Below are 17,366 nucleotides of genomic sequence, written 5' to 3'. Positions count from 1 at the left end.
TTTCTCGTTAATAATGAGTTTAATCTCGTAAATAATGACTTTTTTCTTATTAATAATGACTTTTTTCTCGTAAATAATTTAAAAAAATTCCCTTGATGTGGCCCTAATCCTCCGTCGTAGGGGGGGTGCTTTTTTTCTTTTCGTTTTTTTAATCTAAACCATAGCATTTGGCATGCAGTTCACCCGCCTCACCGCCTGATGGCAGCAACAAGCGTCAATGCATCAGACGTGCACGTCTCCACCTCCTTTACGCCCATAAATTAGGGTTTTTTCCCTTCACATTTCCGCATTCAGCGCTCGCAGGGGTTGCAACACCACACTTCACCCTTCCCCGCTGCAGTTGCCTAAAATTTTAGAGAATAATGGCAAACTTTCTTCTGAGATTAAACATGAGGAAATGCCTCGCCTCTCAAATAAGAATGGCATCTGAACAGGTAACGCTGAAACGGTGCTGACAGATGACTTTTAGCTTCTTTAGCATTAGCTTGCTAACTTCAGAACAGTTGTTGGCGGTGGAGTTAGCACGGTTAGCTAGCTGCTAACGTGTGCAGTCAGGGACCGACTTGTTTTTCAGGTTCATTGGTGACGTTTTTGTGTGTGCACGTTAAGGTTGCAGCATGTTGCTCTTGGCCACATTGAAACTTTAGAAATGTTGCTAATTATCCGGTTAATGAAGTTCCTGTGTGACTGGAGGGGTGAGAGGTTACGTCACTGTGGTAGAGGTTAGCTAAGATCATTTACTCAAAAAATCTGTTTAAAGGTTTACTACAAATTTGACATACTGGCACCATATTATGCTACTTTACACTCCTGCTGCAGTATATTTTGCAAAGAAATACTGGACTTTTTACTCCATTATATGTATCTGAAACTTGCAGTCAATTTATTTGAACTTACCAACAGTATATGTTGTACCATGGCAGCATTCAGATGCGTTTGACAGCAACACATCAGAATAAAAAAATAATTTATGATATATTAATGGAGTTATTTTGCGCAATATTTTACTTGATACATTAAGCACAGTTTGCTGCTAATACTTGTGTATTTTTACTTGTGTGAGATTTTGATTGCAGAGGTTTTAACTTGTAAGCAATCTTTTTTTAAAATTGTGGTATCAGTATTTTAACTTTTCCTGTGCGGCTGTGAGACACCTTTCACAAGTATTTAAACCTCTGAACCCTGAGAATATTGGGGGGTTTTGCTGTTGTTTTCTCTCTCTTTTTGCTTAAAAAAAACATGAGGGATAAGGCTATGAGCAACCTGGTTAGAAATGTTTCTCATATTGCAAGAAATAAATTGATTTAGAAATTTATTATTATTATTTTTTTAAAGCCAGGGATTTTTTTTCTTGTAAACTGTAATTATCACAATTACATATTTAAAGTTATGTTACAGAATTGCATTTTTCCAGGTAATTTTCTTTTTTTCTTTTACTTTATTTTCTTGTCCTTTTTACTGATTTCTTGCTAATATTTGGGGTAATTTCTTCTTAAGTTGCTCATTGCCCTAATCCAAAGAAATCAAGCAAATTTACTCAGGTTTCAAAGGGTTAAAGATTGGGGTACTAATGAAATATGCCCCCCCTCAAGAACTTAATTGAACAATATAAAACAGGCACATGTATGTCAGTAAACACATCTGCATAGACAATAAATGGGTTTAGTAGTAGTTAGACATTTGATGCATAGATAAATACTTTATTAATCTTGAGAGAAATTTAGGCACCCAGTAGTTTATTACATAGTCGTAGAAATGATATACACAAAAGGGATAGAGAATATAAGCGTAAGAATAAAAACACAATAATAAAACACACAGCAGTGAAATGACAGCCTGGTCCCAGGATTACAGCGTCGTTACTACAGTAGATATGCTTATGATGATAGTGCAAATTTAATGAATGACAGTGCAGGTATTGCAATGTTAAGTGATTTAACTAAGATTTTATCAGTAGTTTGGGAATAGTGAGTACTATGCTATGCATAATATAAAATACAAACTGTAGATGAAAATATGAACAGATACCAATGTAAATACAGATTATGCATATGGCTAACATAGCTGATGGCTTGTAGTTCAACTGTATTCTTTAATTTAATTTTTTTGTAGAGGGTGCTTAAAAGTAAGAACCCTGTGAAATAAGGAAAGCTGGAAAATAGAAAATGCAAACATAAGTAGAATATTAAAATACTGGGAGGTAAATATCTTAAATACAAATGCAAATTTTGCAGAGGTTAACATAACCAGTAATTGAAAGTCCAGCAGCCTAAACACTGAATGCAGGATAACACACAGCACAACTAAATAATACATTAAAACACACACACACACACACACACACACACACACACAACAAATCAAATGTTTACTTATCAAGTCTTCCAACAAATAATGATGGAGGGTTTTCTTTTTGTTCTGTCACAAAGATTGTATGACAATGGCGTAATGTTTTTCCACAACAATTAAAAACAGTATTAGCAAAACTGTTTTGTTCTGAATTTGTAATTTATATGTATTTGTTTAGCACTTTTCACAGACATAGGCCACAAAGTGCTTTATGAGGGCGTTAGGCTAAACAACATACAATAAAGAAATAATAGAAGCTGAACTGACTACTACAGCCACATATTAAAAAAGTACAAAACTATATGCCGAATATATAATGAAAACTGTTAGTATGAGCAGACAGAAAGAATACTATGAATTCAGAGAAATTATTAGTTTACTGAAGTAGCTAACAGACATGTACAACAAATTCTTTGGCGGGCCAGCAGTAAATTTGTTTTAGCTTTACACAACGGGTAAATAAGAAAAAAAAACTGCAGTTTTGTTACATAAGTAAAAGTTGAACGTCTTTTTCTTTAAAAACACGAATCTAAAAACTTTTTGACCAGTCGAAGGTAGTCATAGAATAATAGCTACTGTATTTATATGTGGATTGTGAGAATATTTTCTGCTTATTCCAGCTTGGCGAGTTGGGTAAGGGCGCGGGCAAAGGTGGCGGAGGAGGAGGCTCGATAAGGGAGGCGGGGGGTCCTTTTGGAAAGCGAGAAGTGGCAGAGGAGGAACGGTACTTCAGGTGAGAATCATGCCATTGTGTACCGTGGTGAAATATAAAAGAGTAATAATACTTTGTTACAATACTTAAGTATTTGTGAGGAGTATCTGTACTTTTCTTGAATGTTTCTGTCAACTTTTACTTGTAATCCACTTCATTTCTACATATTGTAGTAAAAGTGTTTTACTCTAGTATTTATGGATTTCTATGCCCTGAGCATTTTCATTACTTTCATTAGTAAATAGATAAAATTGGGAGATTTGGCAAATTATTAGTACAAACTTGCACGTTATATAATAGGATAATCACATGATGACAAGTGCTGTCAAAAGCAGCAGTTAAGTTTCGATTTTCGATCAAGCCCAGGCTGCTTGTCAGATCAGATACAACATGCGAGCGACTAGATTTCAATCGCTGCACGATGGAAGCAGAAAATGTCGTCCCACAGCGGAGAGGACGAGTAATGATTCAAGGAGAACAAGATTTGTGGCCTGTAGCTGCACGATGCAGCAGTGTGTCAGACCTTGAGCTCAAAGGTTTTGGTTAAATCCTTCATGTTGTGAAGAAGACCTCGTTTTTCTACGGGTGCAGTGAACGCTCTGTTTTCAAGGCGGTGTATCACCAGCAGATACTCCTGTACTTCCCCTTTCAATACATAATTATATTTAATATAGTAAAGTTACTTTTGATAGTTCAGAACAATAAATATCAGATACTTAAAATATTCTGTTCAAGTAATGTTTTAATAGATGAATTTAACGTAATGCTGTTGTATTACATAGCATATGTATTTTTTAAATATTTATACTGTGTAACATGCAATGTAAATTCCTACCATGCAATATCTTACCACTTACCCTACAATAATATTTATAGGCTATATTTCTTTATTTTCACAGTAAATATACCACACACCATGTGTGTATTTCAGTTGTACTGTGATTTTATATTATTCTTGTTTTATTATACCTATAGTTACCTTTGTGGACAGTAATGTTTTTATTAAAGCCTGAATGACATTCAGCAGTTCGCTGTTTTCTCAATCTCCCTTTATTTGCTTGTGTTTGTATTGAACATGTGGTTGAGGTGACATATAAGCCGCTCCTGCTCAAATTAAGCAGGGAATGCTGCGTACCTGCTGTTTATGGTACCCGTCGATTGGTGTGCAGAATCCACTTAGTGCACTGCAGGTGTACACCGACGTGGAAATGTTGCGGACCCACTGAAAGTAAAAGCCTCTGTTATTTTGCCTCGCTATGATTGTGTTTTTTCAGCATTGTGTTTCTTGGATACCTGCTGCTTACAGATTGGCACTTTTTTATAAACACGTGAGCGCTGTGGGGGATACACTCCCATTAATGCAGAGAAATACACCACCACACACTACTAGTGGATCATAAGATTATTCTTGTTTTATCTAACTTTTAATTTGTAATATTTTATACCCTTTTTTGGCACTCAAATCACTTTTTGTTTCTGACTTCCGACTCTCGAGCTTGCCGTAATGTGTGAATTTCCCTTGAGTGGAATTAATAAAGTCTCATCTAACTTCTATCAAAGTAATTTTCTGGTAAAATATCTTTACTTTTACTCAACTATGGCTTTCAGGTACTTCATATATTAGTAATCCCACTGTCAAAGACTCATGCCTGCATCCTTGATTTGCCACAACATTCAGTTTCTCTTCACTTTGTTTCCACCTGCAGGCAGAAAGAGAAGGAGCAGATGGAGGCTCTGAGGAAACATCACCAAGAAGAGATTGAGCACCACAAAAAAGAGATTGAGCGCCTACAAAAGGAGATCAACCGCCACCAGGGCAGAATCAGAAAGCTGTCGCATGACGACTGAAGCGGGGAAGCCTGTTATCACTTCTCCCTCCAACTGTCTGATTGCCAAGTCAATGATTATCCAATACTGAGAGATTGATTTACTGTTGGTCAAGGCAGGGCCTGTATAAGACCTCATACTGACATCCTCAACACCAATAAAGCCCTTAATTTTTCATTTTTCATGAAACTTTTGGAACATTTGTGTGACTCTTTGTATATCCCTCTTGTTTATTGTCAAAATGTCAGTTTTGTGTCTGCTGGGGAAAATGAGGCGTATCCAGTATGTCAGGGATACTCAGTTTGCTTTGCTCTGGGGCCACTCTGGGGCCACTTCTGCAAAGTGACAGAAGGCCAAGGGCCAGTCTCAGGAATCAGGGTTTCTAGGACATCTCTAGGATTTTAAGACATTTTAAGGAGTTAACTATGTTTTTAGGATCATAGGACATTTCAAGGATTTTTGGATGTTTCTTACATTTTTGGAAGTTTTTAGGATTTCAGGATGTTTCTCAGATTTTTAGGACATTTCTCTGATTTTAGGACGTTTCTAGGATTTTAGGACATTTTTAGTGTCTTAGTACATTTTAAAGATTTTAGGACGTTCCCGGGATTTTAGTACGTCTGAAAGATTTTGGAGATGTCTCTAGGATTTTAGGATCCTTGTAGGATTACAGGATGTTTCAAGGATCTTATGGCGTTTCTCAGATTTTAAGGAATTTCTGGAATTTTAGGGCATTTCTAAGATTTTAGGACATTGGGGGCTTATCCAGGACTTCTGTCTAAGGATGCAGGGGATCCTCCGCTGGCACTTTTTTTGATTAACAAGCTCCATTTTTATGCTGTTTTATGCTCTCTGGAATCATATGTATACTGAAGATACAGAAACAATTCACGAGGAGGGCATAAGTTCAGTATAATATATGGTCATGTATATTCCTCTTATTTATTATGGAAATATCAGTTTTGTGTTTGCTGGAATAATGAGGCGTTTCCTGACTGTAGTCTGCACGGAAAGACGAATTTCATTGGGCTAAAGTCGTGTCAATCAAAGTTCAAGCAACGTTATTGGACAGTCGATGATGAAGCGCTCGTTTTTAATCACTATTTTTGCTGGTATAATACAAAAGCTACTTTCTTACCTCGTGCAAAAGTAGGAGCAAATCTCCTACCTTGTGTAAAATATAATGCTTGGGAAGCCAGTAGGCTTGCTTTAAGAAATATTGATTTTGCTTTAATTAGGTCAGTTCAGATATGGTTGGATTATGCATGCACAATCAAGTATACGCCAACATTTATGGAAATTCGGTTTTGAGGCATGTCTTCGTCCCTTAAAAAGACGAGACGCATGACTGTTGATCAGATTTAATTATGTTTTATTGCCCAAAATACTGCGCTTGGTTGCAATTCACCATTGAAAGGCGAAGAGATCAAAACGAATAACCGCCTTAACTGTTTTTTTTTGTCCAAATCTCGCGATGTTTGCCGAGCGGTGGCGTTGTTCGGGCGAGCCGACGACGAGACCGAAGCTGTCTGGAAATTTGTCTCGTGGGTTAGACTCAAACGTTTTCTTCATATTAGGTAATTTTTTGTTCGTGCGACAAGTTAATCGCTCCACATTTTAACACACGCCACTTTTAGTGTCCCGAATTAGATTGGTGAGTTTTGCTAACTATCTTTTTGTACCTTGTACGGAGCGTGTGTGTTTGTGTGTGTGAAAGCTGTCCCTGCACGGCGAGGCCTTCGTATGAGCTCGTTAGCTAGCTAGCAAGCTAACTAATACTATTGTTAGTGCAAGATAAACATGTCGGAGATCTATTTGGCTCTGTAAATACCAAAATGCATCCAACAGATGTTCAGTTTACCCAGTAAAACTCGTTGCATGTGAAAGTGAAAACAAAATGTGTTCACCTCGGTAGCTAGCAAGCTGCATGTGAAGGGGGCGGGACGGTGCTTTTTTGAAGTGATCGTGTTATGTTACCGTCAAATACCTGCACGTTTTCATGTCAATTTCTGTTATATAGCAGAGTTTAAACAAATAAATATTACAGTAGAATGTTTGTTGTAACATTTATAAGTTCTTTGTATTGTTAGAATTTCATATGTAAGTGATGGTTTTAAGTTACAAAGGCCATCAATTAAAAGTCAGAAAACTGAAACTTGAAAACATTTAATAGCAGTAAGGGACTGTCCTTTATCAGAGGATCGGTAGGCTGGGATGTGACATCGATTTTTAAAAAATATATATTTAATTTGTCTGTTTGTGTGCATGTTTTGTACCATCTCCGAAACACGAGAGAAATGCATGACCCTCCCTCTACTATAAACTAGTTGTTAGATTTGAAAAAGTGCTTTATGAAAGTGGAAAGTTGAGGATGAAATCCTCAAGTTGTAAATACATGTCGTGCATGCTAGTTAGTTAGTGCAAACATTTTTTATGCTATATCTTAAATGAGACACGTAGAATGAAGTGATTTTGATGAAATGGCATTTAAAGCTCAGATTTGGTTATGTTTTTATCTGACAGAAGTTCCACATAATGTGTTCATTAACTGTCAGAAATTTGGAAATCCAACGATAATTATTGTTTTTACTGTTTCTGGCTGTGATAAATGCTGCCATATTGGAGGTGTGTGTTTTCTTTAAAAAATGATGCTAAAGTACATACAAAATACAGCAAATTAAAGTTGAATGCCCCTTCCATGAGTCAAAATTAAAAATAAACAAAGTCTCTCCCAAGTGGTTAAAAATTATTTGACATGCCTCCCCCTTTTTGCACCACCTCCCCTCTTGTGAATAACAAACAGTCCCATATATTAACATCGTCTTTATTTAATAATTTATCAGCTTAGGAAAATGAAATCCTAGTGTTGTTTTTTTGTCCTCATTCAAAAATTGACATGTTAAGTTTACTGAATATAAATACTTTTTCATTGTTGCCATATATTACTTTACAGGACAATGGCTGCCGCTGAGGTAAACGGCAGCTCTGCCACGCCTAAGGAAGAAGAAGAGCCCATGGATGTGACAACAACACACACAGAGAATTACCAGACGCTCATTGACGCCGGGCTGCCCCAGAAAGTGGCTGAAAGTCTAGATAACATCTTCCAGACAGGTGGGGGACAGATGTTTTGACTTAAAAAGCTATGAAATATCACATCGACAAGCTGTGCTGGATAGGTGTCGACTGAGGCTGAGACCGACTGTGAACATGCTTTGTATTTGTAGGGTTGGTGGCCTATGTTGACCTCGACGAAAGGGCCATAGATGCACTGCGTGAGTTCAATGAAGAGGGCGCGCTTACTGTGCTGCAGCAATTCAAAGAGAGCGACCTGTCCCACGTACAGGTAACCACATGGATGGATTACAGACTGTTTTGTCTTTTAGGGGAGTTCTACGATGATCATAAATAATAATATCTCTTTTGTTTTTAAATGTAGAATAAAAGTGCTTTCCTTTGTGGAGTCATGAAGACTTACAGACAGAGAGAAAAACAAGGAAGTAAAGTACAAGAGTCCACCAAGGGCCCCGATGAGGCGAAAATAAAGGTAAACAAAGTAATGTGCTTGAGCTTTGTCGCCGAGCAGGTCAGAATTAATGTCATGTAAACGTGCATCAGCAGCCATGCTGTTTAGGTAATGTTTTGTTTTGTGTTTTTCAGGCTCTGTTGGAGCGGACAGGATACACCCTGGATGTCACCACAGGACAAAGGAAATATGGAGGTCCCCCACCTGAGGATGTGTTCAAAGGAACACAACCAGGGATTGGAACTGAGGTAGATAAGTAATATACATATAGCAGCCTGTCAAGATTTTCAAGGCTCTAATGTTGAATTTGGGGAAAGGTATTGGGTTTGTGTTGCGGTATCATCCAGAATCCAGCAGGACTTTTCAGTCTTTACACATGTTCACTTGTTTCTCTCTTCTTCCTCAGGTGTTTGTCGGAAAAATTCCAAGGGATTTGTATGAAGATGAGCTGGTGCCGCTCTTTGAGTCTGCAGGTGCCATCTGGGACCTCAGGCTAATGATGGACCCTCTCTCTGGTCAGAATAGAGGTTACGCCTTCATCACATACTGCAATAAAGATGATGCACAAAAGGCTGTAAAGCTTGTAAGTAGAATGGCAATGTACTGGACACAAAAACTCATAATGGATATTAGTTTCATAGAAATATTGTTAATATTTTGAAAACAGTCTGTTTTTATCGCTTCAAGGACAGAATTCTAGCTTAAAATTGCCCAAAGCTGTTTATTTACAATGAATTTGACACAGTTTTTGGCATTTGCATTTTATTTTCAGTGTGATAACCATGAAATCCGCCCTGGCAAGTACTTGGGAGTGTGTATATCTGTTGCAAACAATCGCCTGTTTGTTGGATCAATTCCAAAGAACAAGACAAGGGAAAGTATATTGGAAGACTTTGGCAAAGTAACAGGTCAGTCTCAAATGCACAGAGGTGGATCTGTGTCAGACACTTTTTAAAAACAATTTCTTAGTGATGAAGGATGTGAGACATGACAGCTGTTTTGGAAGTCACAGATGTTACTGTTTAATCTTACAGAGGGTCTCCAAGAGGTGATATTGTACCACCAGCCAGACGACAAGAAGAAGAACCGTGGCTTCTGTTTCCTGGAGTACGAGGATCACAAGTCCGCAGCACAGGCTCGTCGCCGCCTGATGAGCGGCAAGGTCAAGGTGTGGGGAAACCCAGTCACTGTGGAGTGGGCCGACCCTGTTGCTGAGCCAGACCCGGAGGTCATGGCCAAGGTAAGATCCAACGATTCTCTCGTGCTATTCAGGTTTTTCTGTTTGTGTTTCCGTTTGTAAACACTCTCACCAGGGAAAGTGAGTGTGCTCCGTTTCTGCGTGCCGTTGAACTGCTCAGGACCCAATGGGAAAGCTGTTTAACCGGAGTGTTACCGGCCAGCCAGCGGCAGCAACCACTTAATTGTCAGTTGCAATAATGATGGACTACAAGGCCATGGTAGCTTTCCTAGTTGACAAATAGTTACCTTTGTGGACAGTAATGTTTTTATTAAAGCCTGAATGACATTCAGCAGTTCGCTGTTTTCTCAGTCTCCCTTTATTTGCTTGTGTTTGTATTGAACATGTGGTTGAGGTGACATATAAGCCGCTCCTGCTCAAATTAAGCAGGGAATGCTGCGTACCTGCTGCTTATGGTACCCGTCGATTGGTTTGCAGAATCCACTTAGTGCACTGCAGGTGTACAGCGTTGCGGACCCGCTGAAAGTAAAAGCCTCTGTTATTTTGCCTCGCTATGATTGTGTTTTTTCAGCATTGTGTCTTTTGGATACCTGCTGCTTACAGATTGGCACCTTTTTATAAACACCTGAGAGCTGTGGGCGATACACTCCCATTAATGTCCTGAAAAGAGTCTCTGCAGAGAAATACATCACCACACACAACTAGTGGATCATAAGTGATGAATGAGAGGGATTATTTTTTTCTGTACTTTTTTTTAAAGGGAAAATCCTGCATAGTACAGCTTTAAAAAACAAACTAGCACTTTTCTACAGGGCAACAAGCATCCTGGTTTTTGTCTTCACAGGTCAAGGTGCTCTTTGTTAGGAAGCTGGCCACAGCAGTGACAGAAGAGCTTCTTGAAAAGACTTTCTCTCAGTTTGGAAAGTTGGAGCGAGTGAAGAAATTGAAAGACTACGCTTTTGTTCATTTTGAAGAAAGGGATGCTGCCGTAAAGGTGGGTTTATTTTTGCCATGGATGGGATATTTTTTTCATGTTTAATGACTCTGTGTGTGTTTAAAGTAATGGATTGTTTTGTTTGGTCAGGCGATGGATGAGATGAACGGGAAGGAGCTGGGAGGAGAAGAAATTGAGATCGTCCTGGCAAAGCCCCCAGACAAGAAGAGGAAAGAGCGCCAAGCAGCTCGGCAGACCACCAGGAATGCAGGGTGAGGGACGGAGACATGTGACTCGTCAACTGCCCGACTGTCTCATTAGAGTTCATTTAATGTAACACTATCCCTCCTCTGCAGGTATGACGACTACTACTATTACCCTCCTCCTCGCATGCCGCCACCAGGCCGAGGCAGGGGTCGTGGTGGCCGAGGGGGCTATGCCTATCCTCCAGATTACTATGGATATGATGACTACTATGATGACTACTATGGCTACGACTATCATGACTACCGTGGTGGCTATGAAGACCCTTACTACGGCTACGAAGATGTGTACAGCATGAGGGGCCGCGGCACTCGTCCCAGCAGGGGGGGGCCTCCTCCACCTAGAGCTCGTGGAGCGCCCCCAGCGCGAGGCCGCGGGGGCTATGCCCAAAGAGGGCCACCCCTTGGTGGTCCAAGGGGTGGCCGAGGAGGGCGGGGAGCCCCTTTCCAGCCACAGAGGGGCCGCGGTCCTCGCGGGGCCAGAGGCAACCGTGGTGGTAACGTCGGCGGAAAGAGGAAGGCAGACGTGTTTAACCAGCCTGACTCCAAGCGCCGCCAGACCAACAACCAACAGAACTGGGGGTCCCAGCCCATCGCCCAGCAGCCCCTGCAGCAAGGGGCCGACTATTCCGGTAACTATGGTTACAGTAATGACACCATGGAGTTTTCACAGGATTCTTATGGGCAGCAGTGGAAGTAGATGCACCCAAAGGTATTTGGCAACAAAAAAAGAGAAAAACAACAATAAAAAGAAAAAAAAAAACAAAAACAAACAGGAGATTGGCCACAATTTTTTGATTGACTTTTTATTCTTCACCCCTCATGAAAAAAAAATCTGTATATATCGCCAAAAAAAAACGGACAGACCCCAGAATTGGCTCGACATGATTGGCTGGAAAGCCTTTTGGCTGAAGAAGTGAACGTAACCGTTGTGGTGAATCATTTCTTACTCCCACGGTTACATTGGGACATGTGTCTTAAAAAAAACAAACATACACACAAAACACTTTTATTGTTACGTTTTGTTCCTGATTCTTTTAAAGCCAACAATGAACATTTACAAAAAAAAGAAAAAAAAAAGTGGACATTCATTCTCAAAAGTCTGAGAGGACATTAAATAATGACATTGCCTTGCAGGAAGTTTTTGTCCATGCCCCCTTTCCTCCTTCCCCTTCTTGTACTCCCTTTATTTGTGGTTTCTCATAGTTGCTTAGGGACTTGCTTGTAAATAAATGCATATGGTTAGAGCTTCATACTTCATTTTTTGCAATGGTGGAGAAAAGAATCCACAGGAAGGACGAAATCAAAGTTTTGTAATGTTCAAAGTGTATGCCTAGCATTTCTAGAGGTAGACAAATTGTGTTTTTTTAAAACTGATACCATAACTTCCTATGTTTTCTTTGAACTTGCCCAATAGAATTTGGTTTGGCTTACCTTAAGAGCCATAGCAGTTTGTTCTGATGTTCTTTGTATTTATAACTTTTACGTTTGTTCCGTTTCAATAAAACTCAGCTGAGCATCAGTCAATTGTCAGATACTCAAATTCAGTGTTGTCATTCAGTATTTGATTTGATTTCTACCTCAATTCTCTTATTTGGACGAAGATCAGCAAATTTTTTTGCCTCCAAAGGACAATTGCAAAAACAAATTGTGTAAGAGAGAATTTGAAAGGTGTTGGATCATAACAGGATTTTAACCCTTGATTATTTTCAGTGCATGTTACATCAGACTACAGTCATTTCCTGCACTCAGAATTCATATAGTGAATATGACAACAATACAAACAATTATGAAAGTGTCAAAGTTTAATTTTGACTTCTTGCGATTATTCAAGATTGTACCTGCCTTTCAAAATTTGTGTTCACAGGTAAACTGTATGCTTTCGTAAACACCACCCTCGCTAAATGCTCTTTAGCACTTATTATAGGACATTTATTTTTGTGAAAACTGTGGATTCGCAATGAGCTCTAACTAAAATTTCTAGGGTTGTTCAAAATACCATTTTTGAAGCTTTATAGATAATTATCTGCAGCTACAGTACAGTTACAGTAAATGATAAACATTATCTGAAGCTGAAAAGAAATTGGGACAGTTATGTGTAATCACCAATCACCAACTTTAGTGGGACTTGGCGTTGCTGTGTGTGTGTGTGTGATAGAGAGAGGGAAGAGGAGGTGGACTATTTCATGCAAAGTTTCTGTTAGTTAATTTGCAATGCAGTGGGTCAGGCCACGTCACTAGATGCAAAGCAAGCGCTTCACTACAGTTTCCAGTCGTGAATAACGGTCTGCAACACATCTCATCTGTTCCCTGTCATCGTCAAAGAGCCAATTTAATTGCTTAGCGTGGGAGTCAGTGACTATACTGAGGACACTGGCCTCAGTTGTAGTTTACTCCACCCGTTTACTGGTAAAAAAAAACAAACGAAAAAACAAGAATTGAAATACTGATTTTGACATTGATTATTACAAACGATCAAAGCTTCAAAGCAATCGAGTCAGCCCGAAATTTTCCATTTTACTTAACATATTGCCTCATGTTTCCTGTCTGTACTTTTGCTGCTTTAGTTAGCCAGAAAAACATCTTTGGGATGCAGCCAGGGAAACGTTTCTCATGCACAAGCATAAAAATTTGCAGATTTGATGATTTGGTACAAATTATTGTGGGATATTACATAGCAGTTCAGTGGAAAATAATCATTATTTTCACTTGTTTTGTTCTCAACCTTTTTAAATCAGAAACTGTTTATTACGGCAGGCTGATATTTACTGAAGCATATACTGTGAAACCTGTTAACACGAACTTGACAGACAAGCACAATCTTGGATAATGGTGAAAAGTCTCTTGCACTGGTATGGTCCTGATGCTGACACCCTTACAGCCGTTACAACAACACATTTGACTTTGAATGGACTTTTATTGTATGCTGAGTTTTCTCCAAATCATTTCCAAAATCTGCAAATCATCTCAACCACCTGTGTTCTCCTATTTGAAGACACCAAGGATCTGTACATCCCAAAGGGTTAAAATTCTTAAACCTCTGCCATAGCAAGCGCCACCTGTCTGAATTTGTTTACCGTAGCAGACTGTTTTTAGCATCTATGCCTTTTGGTACCATGGTATCATTGTATTTTGTTTCATGTGTCTGTCCTCTTATTCCAACCTGCCTAGGTGGAGAAGCATTGAGAGCGGCACCACTAGAATGAGGAACTCACCTGAACGGTACTCAAGGGTGAGCTAGCCTTGCACAGAGTACTGTCTCCTCTCCTGTAGCTATTTGTAATCACTGGAGAAACACTACCCATAATTATACTTTCTTTTAATTGTTTCCTTACTAATATTTGTTCTACGAATCAAGCTTTTTTTTTTCCATTCAATAGCAGTGTGATCTCTTTCCAGGCTGTGAAGAAAGCACGTCACTAAAGTCAACTGAAGAATCATTGGAAATATTAAAATTAATTGTTATCAACATGTTTCTGCGGTTTAGAGAACAACATGTGCCGTGCATATTTCCTCCTTAAGCCAAAATGAAAAGTCACGTACAATTTAAAATTTGTTTAGACCGGATTAAACAGCCAGAAGGCACGCAGTCAAGGATTTGGTAAGAGCTATAAACCCTGCAAGCACCTGTTGCGAGTCTTGGCTCACTGCACCAAAATCAGCTCAGCTGTCTGCACGCACATTCTGTGAATGGAGGGGTGGGGGTGGTCATTTCCCCTCCTACACCGCTAGAGGTAGCAATTCAACACTAGCACGAGTAGTGCTCCATTGTTCCTATATACAACGCTGCGTTTATTGACTGTTTCCTGAGCCGGAAAGGTGTTAATTACACCGTAGATATTAACTACAGTAGCTATTGTTCAAATTATCCAAAAAGAAGTGGGGACACTGAATGAAATGCTGATTAAATTGGCTGATGTTAGAACAATAGCTGTGCCTAAAAAAACAGATGTCATCACCCTTTAACGCCACAAGATGGCAGCAAATGGGCTACAGTGTTTTTATACAGGTAAGAGTGAAGTAGGGAGCACAGTATTGCAGCCGAAAAGCCTCTTGTATCAGCTGACACATGTTTTGGTTTGTGTTGAAGTACCATCAAATGCTGGAGTGTCCTTTACAGTCTCTCACGTCAGAACTGTGTCTTTATATGTTGCCTCTTGTCACCAGGCAGTAAAGGAGCTGCCCCCGTCCATGTGAATGAGTTCACACAAATGGAAGGGACTGATTGGTAAGATTGTTCATTATCTGCACTAACGCTCAGAAAGTCTCAACATGTTCCTGCTTAAAAATGTTATATTTTAGAACATGTTTGATGTCCTAGATGTCTCTTTATGACCTCTTTACCTCCCAGAGCCAGTTAATTCTGTAAGTTGGGTTTTTGTATAATTACTCTGAATCAAGTCACAAATCTGGCATACACTTTTTTTGTATGTTTGAGAATGTGTGTGTGTGTGTGTGTATGTGTGTGTGTGTGTGTGTGTGTGTATATGTATATATTACACACACTGCATATTAAAGATAACAGTCAGGTGTGGACTCGAGTCACATAACGTGCTAAAGTCTGACTTGAGTCACAAATTGGATGATTTTAGACATGACTTGATTTCAACCTTTTGACATGCAAATACTGGATACCTTTAGGCAGAGATATGGGCAATGTGTGTTTTCCAATATGAGATGAGTTAAATAACGGCAAAGCATGACAGAAACATGCAAAATCCATTATGTTGTTGTACTGCTTAATACTGTTGTATGCTATGATAATGCAATAATAATGCGATATGTACAAACTCGGTATCTAAGATTTATTAACATGCTCTTGTCTGTGTGGCCCTCTTCTAGTTCCCAGGCAGGAGACTGTCGCTGCGAGTCAGTCATCACAGAGTTTCACATCCCTCTGAGTGAACTACTAACTGGGCCGTACGCCTCAGGTCCAGGACTCATGGGAACACCAGCTGGCTTCCCTGTTCGCTGCTCAGCAGAAGACACAGGTGAGAAATAATTACAGATTGGTGCAGCTACTCATTATGTATTTAAGAATGTTTGGGCTTGCAGTATTTAGGGTTGCAGCAGTACACCTCAGTATGGAAATTGACAACTGTCATTTATGCGCAATTGCAATGAGATGGAGAATCTCACCTGCACAGTGCATCTCCTTTTCTCAGTGGCTTGTGACGTTTTCCACAAAGTCCCATTAAATCATCCCATAACCAGAAACCGTGGATTACCAGAACCATTCAGAAACATGGACAGTAATTAAGCAGCACAAGTTCTAAATTGCAGTGCACAAGTAAAAGGAGCTGATAAGTTCACATTTCACTGGAGCTGCACCCTGTAAAATTTCCATGTGACAAATAAATGATTGATTGATTTGAAAAATGGCTTCAGTCATCATAATAAAGCATTTGTTTAACCAGAAAAAGAAAACCCTTCTTTTTTTCATTCCCTTTAGCGTCATCATAACAGATAATTATTAAAATAATAGTGGAATACAGTGATAGCTTGATATCTTAATAAATCTCATACTGTTGCAACCCTAGTCTTTTTTGTTTTGACTGTTTCGTGGTTTTAATTAATGTAAATTTCATATTAAAAAAAAAATTATGGATTCATTTGTAATTTTGTCTTCTTCACTTATTTGATCTGTTGTTGCTTTTTTTAACTCTGCCTTGTAAGGTGACCTTGAGTGTTTTTAAAGGAGCCTACAAATAAAATGTATTATTATTACAATTCTGATTATTATTATTATCCTTTTTTTCATTCAGACTTGCACAGACCATAACTAAGATACTAATGATCAATGTCTGCAAAAGCAGACTGCAGCTTCCTTATCCAGATAAAACAATTTATTGAGAAAGAGGATGATTTGTTTCTCATGATTGTTCAATACATTTTATTAACCACGTAATTGTGTGTTTGTGTATGCATTTTGTTAATTCTATTTTACTTTACATAGTGATATTGAATTTGTAAACATTGAAGCATGTGCACAACTTCAAGGTGTGTGAGTCCGCATGTTGGAATTCATCCAGAATTTTGTGCAACATCATTAGTAGTGGTTCCTACAGTAAATGATAAACATGTATTGCAAACTTCATCATTCAAAGGATGGAAGTTAGGGGTGGGCATGTAAACACAAAGGGTGGGCCACTGTAAGGTGTCAGCGGCCTACCTGTACTAATCCTGTTAACTGTGGTCACCCATTCCTGCATAAGTGTTGTTAAATAAAAGGTGGATGCAGGTGTTTCAAAGACATTGGTTTGGAGGAGCAGAAATTGGAAGCAATAAAATTCAGTTCCAGTCCATGATTGAGCAGTTAAGCGTGCTGTCAAGGAAACGCTGACCATCTAAGGGGGTTTATTTATAGGATGATCTCAACATGCATGTACGGAAATGTAATAGCTGGTTAAAAAAGGTTGCTGCCAGCTGCTGCTTGTAGATGTCATTTTATACCAGAGAAACCCAATATAATGCTCTGCTGCTCATGTAGATCTTAACACAGCACTACGTGAAAATGTCTGAATGTCTTCAATAAAATCGTAAAATAATCTGCCCTT

General features: G+C 39.1%; 2 protein-coding genes across 5 annotated transcripts; both read left to right on the top strand.

Moving 5' to 3' along the window:
* Positions 1 to 272: 272 nt before the first annotated feature.
* Positions 273 to 5,077, top strand: LOC121957852 (ATPase inhibitor, mitochondrial-like). Its single transcript, XM_042506639.2, has 3 exons — positions 273 to 434; positions 2,970 to 3,082; positions 4,768 to 5,077. Exons 1-3 carry the CDS (start codon positions 363 to 365, stop codon positions 4,907 to 4,909), a joined length of 327 nt encoding a protein of 108 aa, XP_042362573.2. The 5' UTR covers positions 273 to 362; the 3' UTR covers positions 4,910 to 5,077.
* Positions 5,078 to 6,339: 1,262 nt separating this feature from the next.
* Positions 6,340 to 17,115, top strand: hnrnpr (heterogeneous nuclear ribonucleoprotein R). Of its 4 annotated transcripts, XR_015779480.1 has the most exons (14): positions 6,366 to 6,542; positions 7,842 to 8,002; positions 8,116 to 8,234; positions 8,328 to 8,435; positions 8,549 to 8,662; positions 8,821 to 8,997; positions 9,187 to 9,322; positions 9,449 to 9,654; positions 10,457 to 10,606; positions 10,697 to 10,818; positions 10,903 to 11,441; positions 13,981 to 14,041; positions 14,977 to 15,037; positions 15,652 to 17,115. XR_015779480.1 is itself a non-coding variant. In XM_088090509.1 (12 exons), the coding sequence occupies exons 2-12, from the start codon at positions 7,846 to 7,848 to the stop codon at positions 14,013 to 14,015; spliced, it is 1,863 nt and encodes a 620-aa protein (XP_087946635.1). In that variant the 5' UTR covers positions 6,366 to 6,542; positions 7,842 to 7,845; the 3' UTR covers positions 14,016 to 17,115. The 4 variants fall into 4 exon arrangements, 3 of the variants coding, with proteins under 3 accessions (XP_042362315.1, XP_087946635.1, XP_042362314.1); XM_088090509.1 differs by having other exon boundaries at positions 13,981 to 17,115; XM_042506381.2 differs by lacking the exons at positions 13,981 to 14,041; positions 14,977 to 15,037; positions 15,652 to 17,115 and having other exon boundaries at positions 6,340 to 6,465; positions 10,903 to 12,342.
* Positions 17,116 to 17,366: the final 251 nt, after the last annotated feature.

The sequence above is a fragment of the Plectropomus leopardus genome, chromosome 17 (genome assembly GCF_026936395.1).
Source record: "Plectropomus leopardus strain MGB_pleo_1.0 chromosome 17, ASM2693639v1, whole genome shotgun sequence".
In the NCBI taxonomy this organism is placed as follows: Eukaryota; Metazoa; Chordata; class Actinopteri; order Perciformes; family Serranidae; genus Plectropomus; species Plectropomus leopardus.
The sequence above is the reverse complement of the archived record's forward strand: the minus strand, read 5'-3'. Positions and strand labels throughout refer to the sequence as shown.

Bases quoted from the DNA above. Each gene is read 5' to 3' on its own strand.
- LOC121957852 (XM_042506639.2), top strand. From the start codon at position 363: ATGGCAAACTTTCTTCTGAGATTAAACATGAGGAAATGCCTCGCCTCT. The intron at 435-2,969 runs GTAACGCTGAAA...TGCTTATTCCAG, and splicing joins TAAGAATGGCATCTGAACAG to CTTGGCGAGTTGGGTAAGGG. The intron at 3,083-4,767 runs GTGAGAATCATG...TTCCACCTGCAG, and splicing joins GAGGAGGAACGGTACTTCAG to GCAGAAAGAGAAGGAGCAGA.
- hnrnpr (XM_042506381.2), top strand. From the start codon at position 7,846: ATGGCTGCCGCTGAGGTAAACGGCAGCTCTGCCACGCCTAAGGAAGAA. The intron at 8,436-8,548 runs GTAAACAAAGTA...TGTGTTTTTCAG, and splicing joins CCGATGAGGCGAAAATAAAG to GCTCTGTTGGAGCGGACAGG. The intron at 9,323-9,448 runs GTCAGTCTCAAA...TTAATCTTACAG, and splicing joins AGACTTTGGCAAAGTAACAG to AGGGTCTCCAAGAGGTGATA.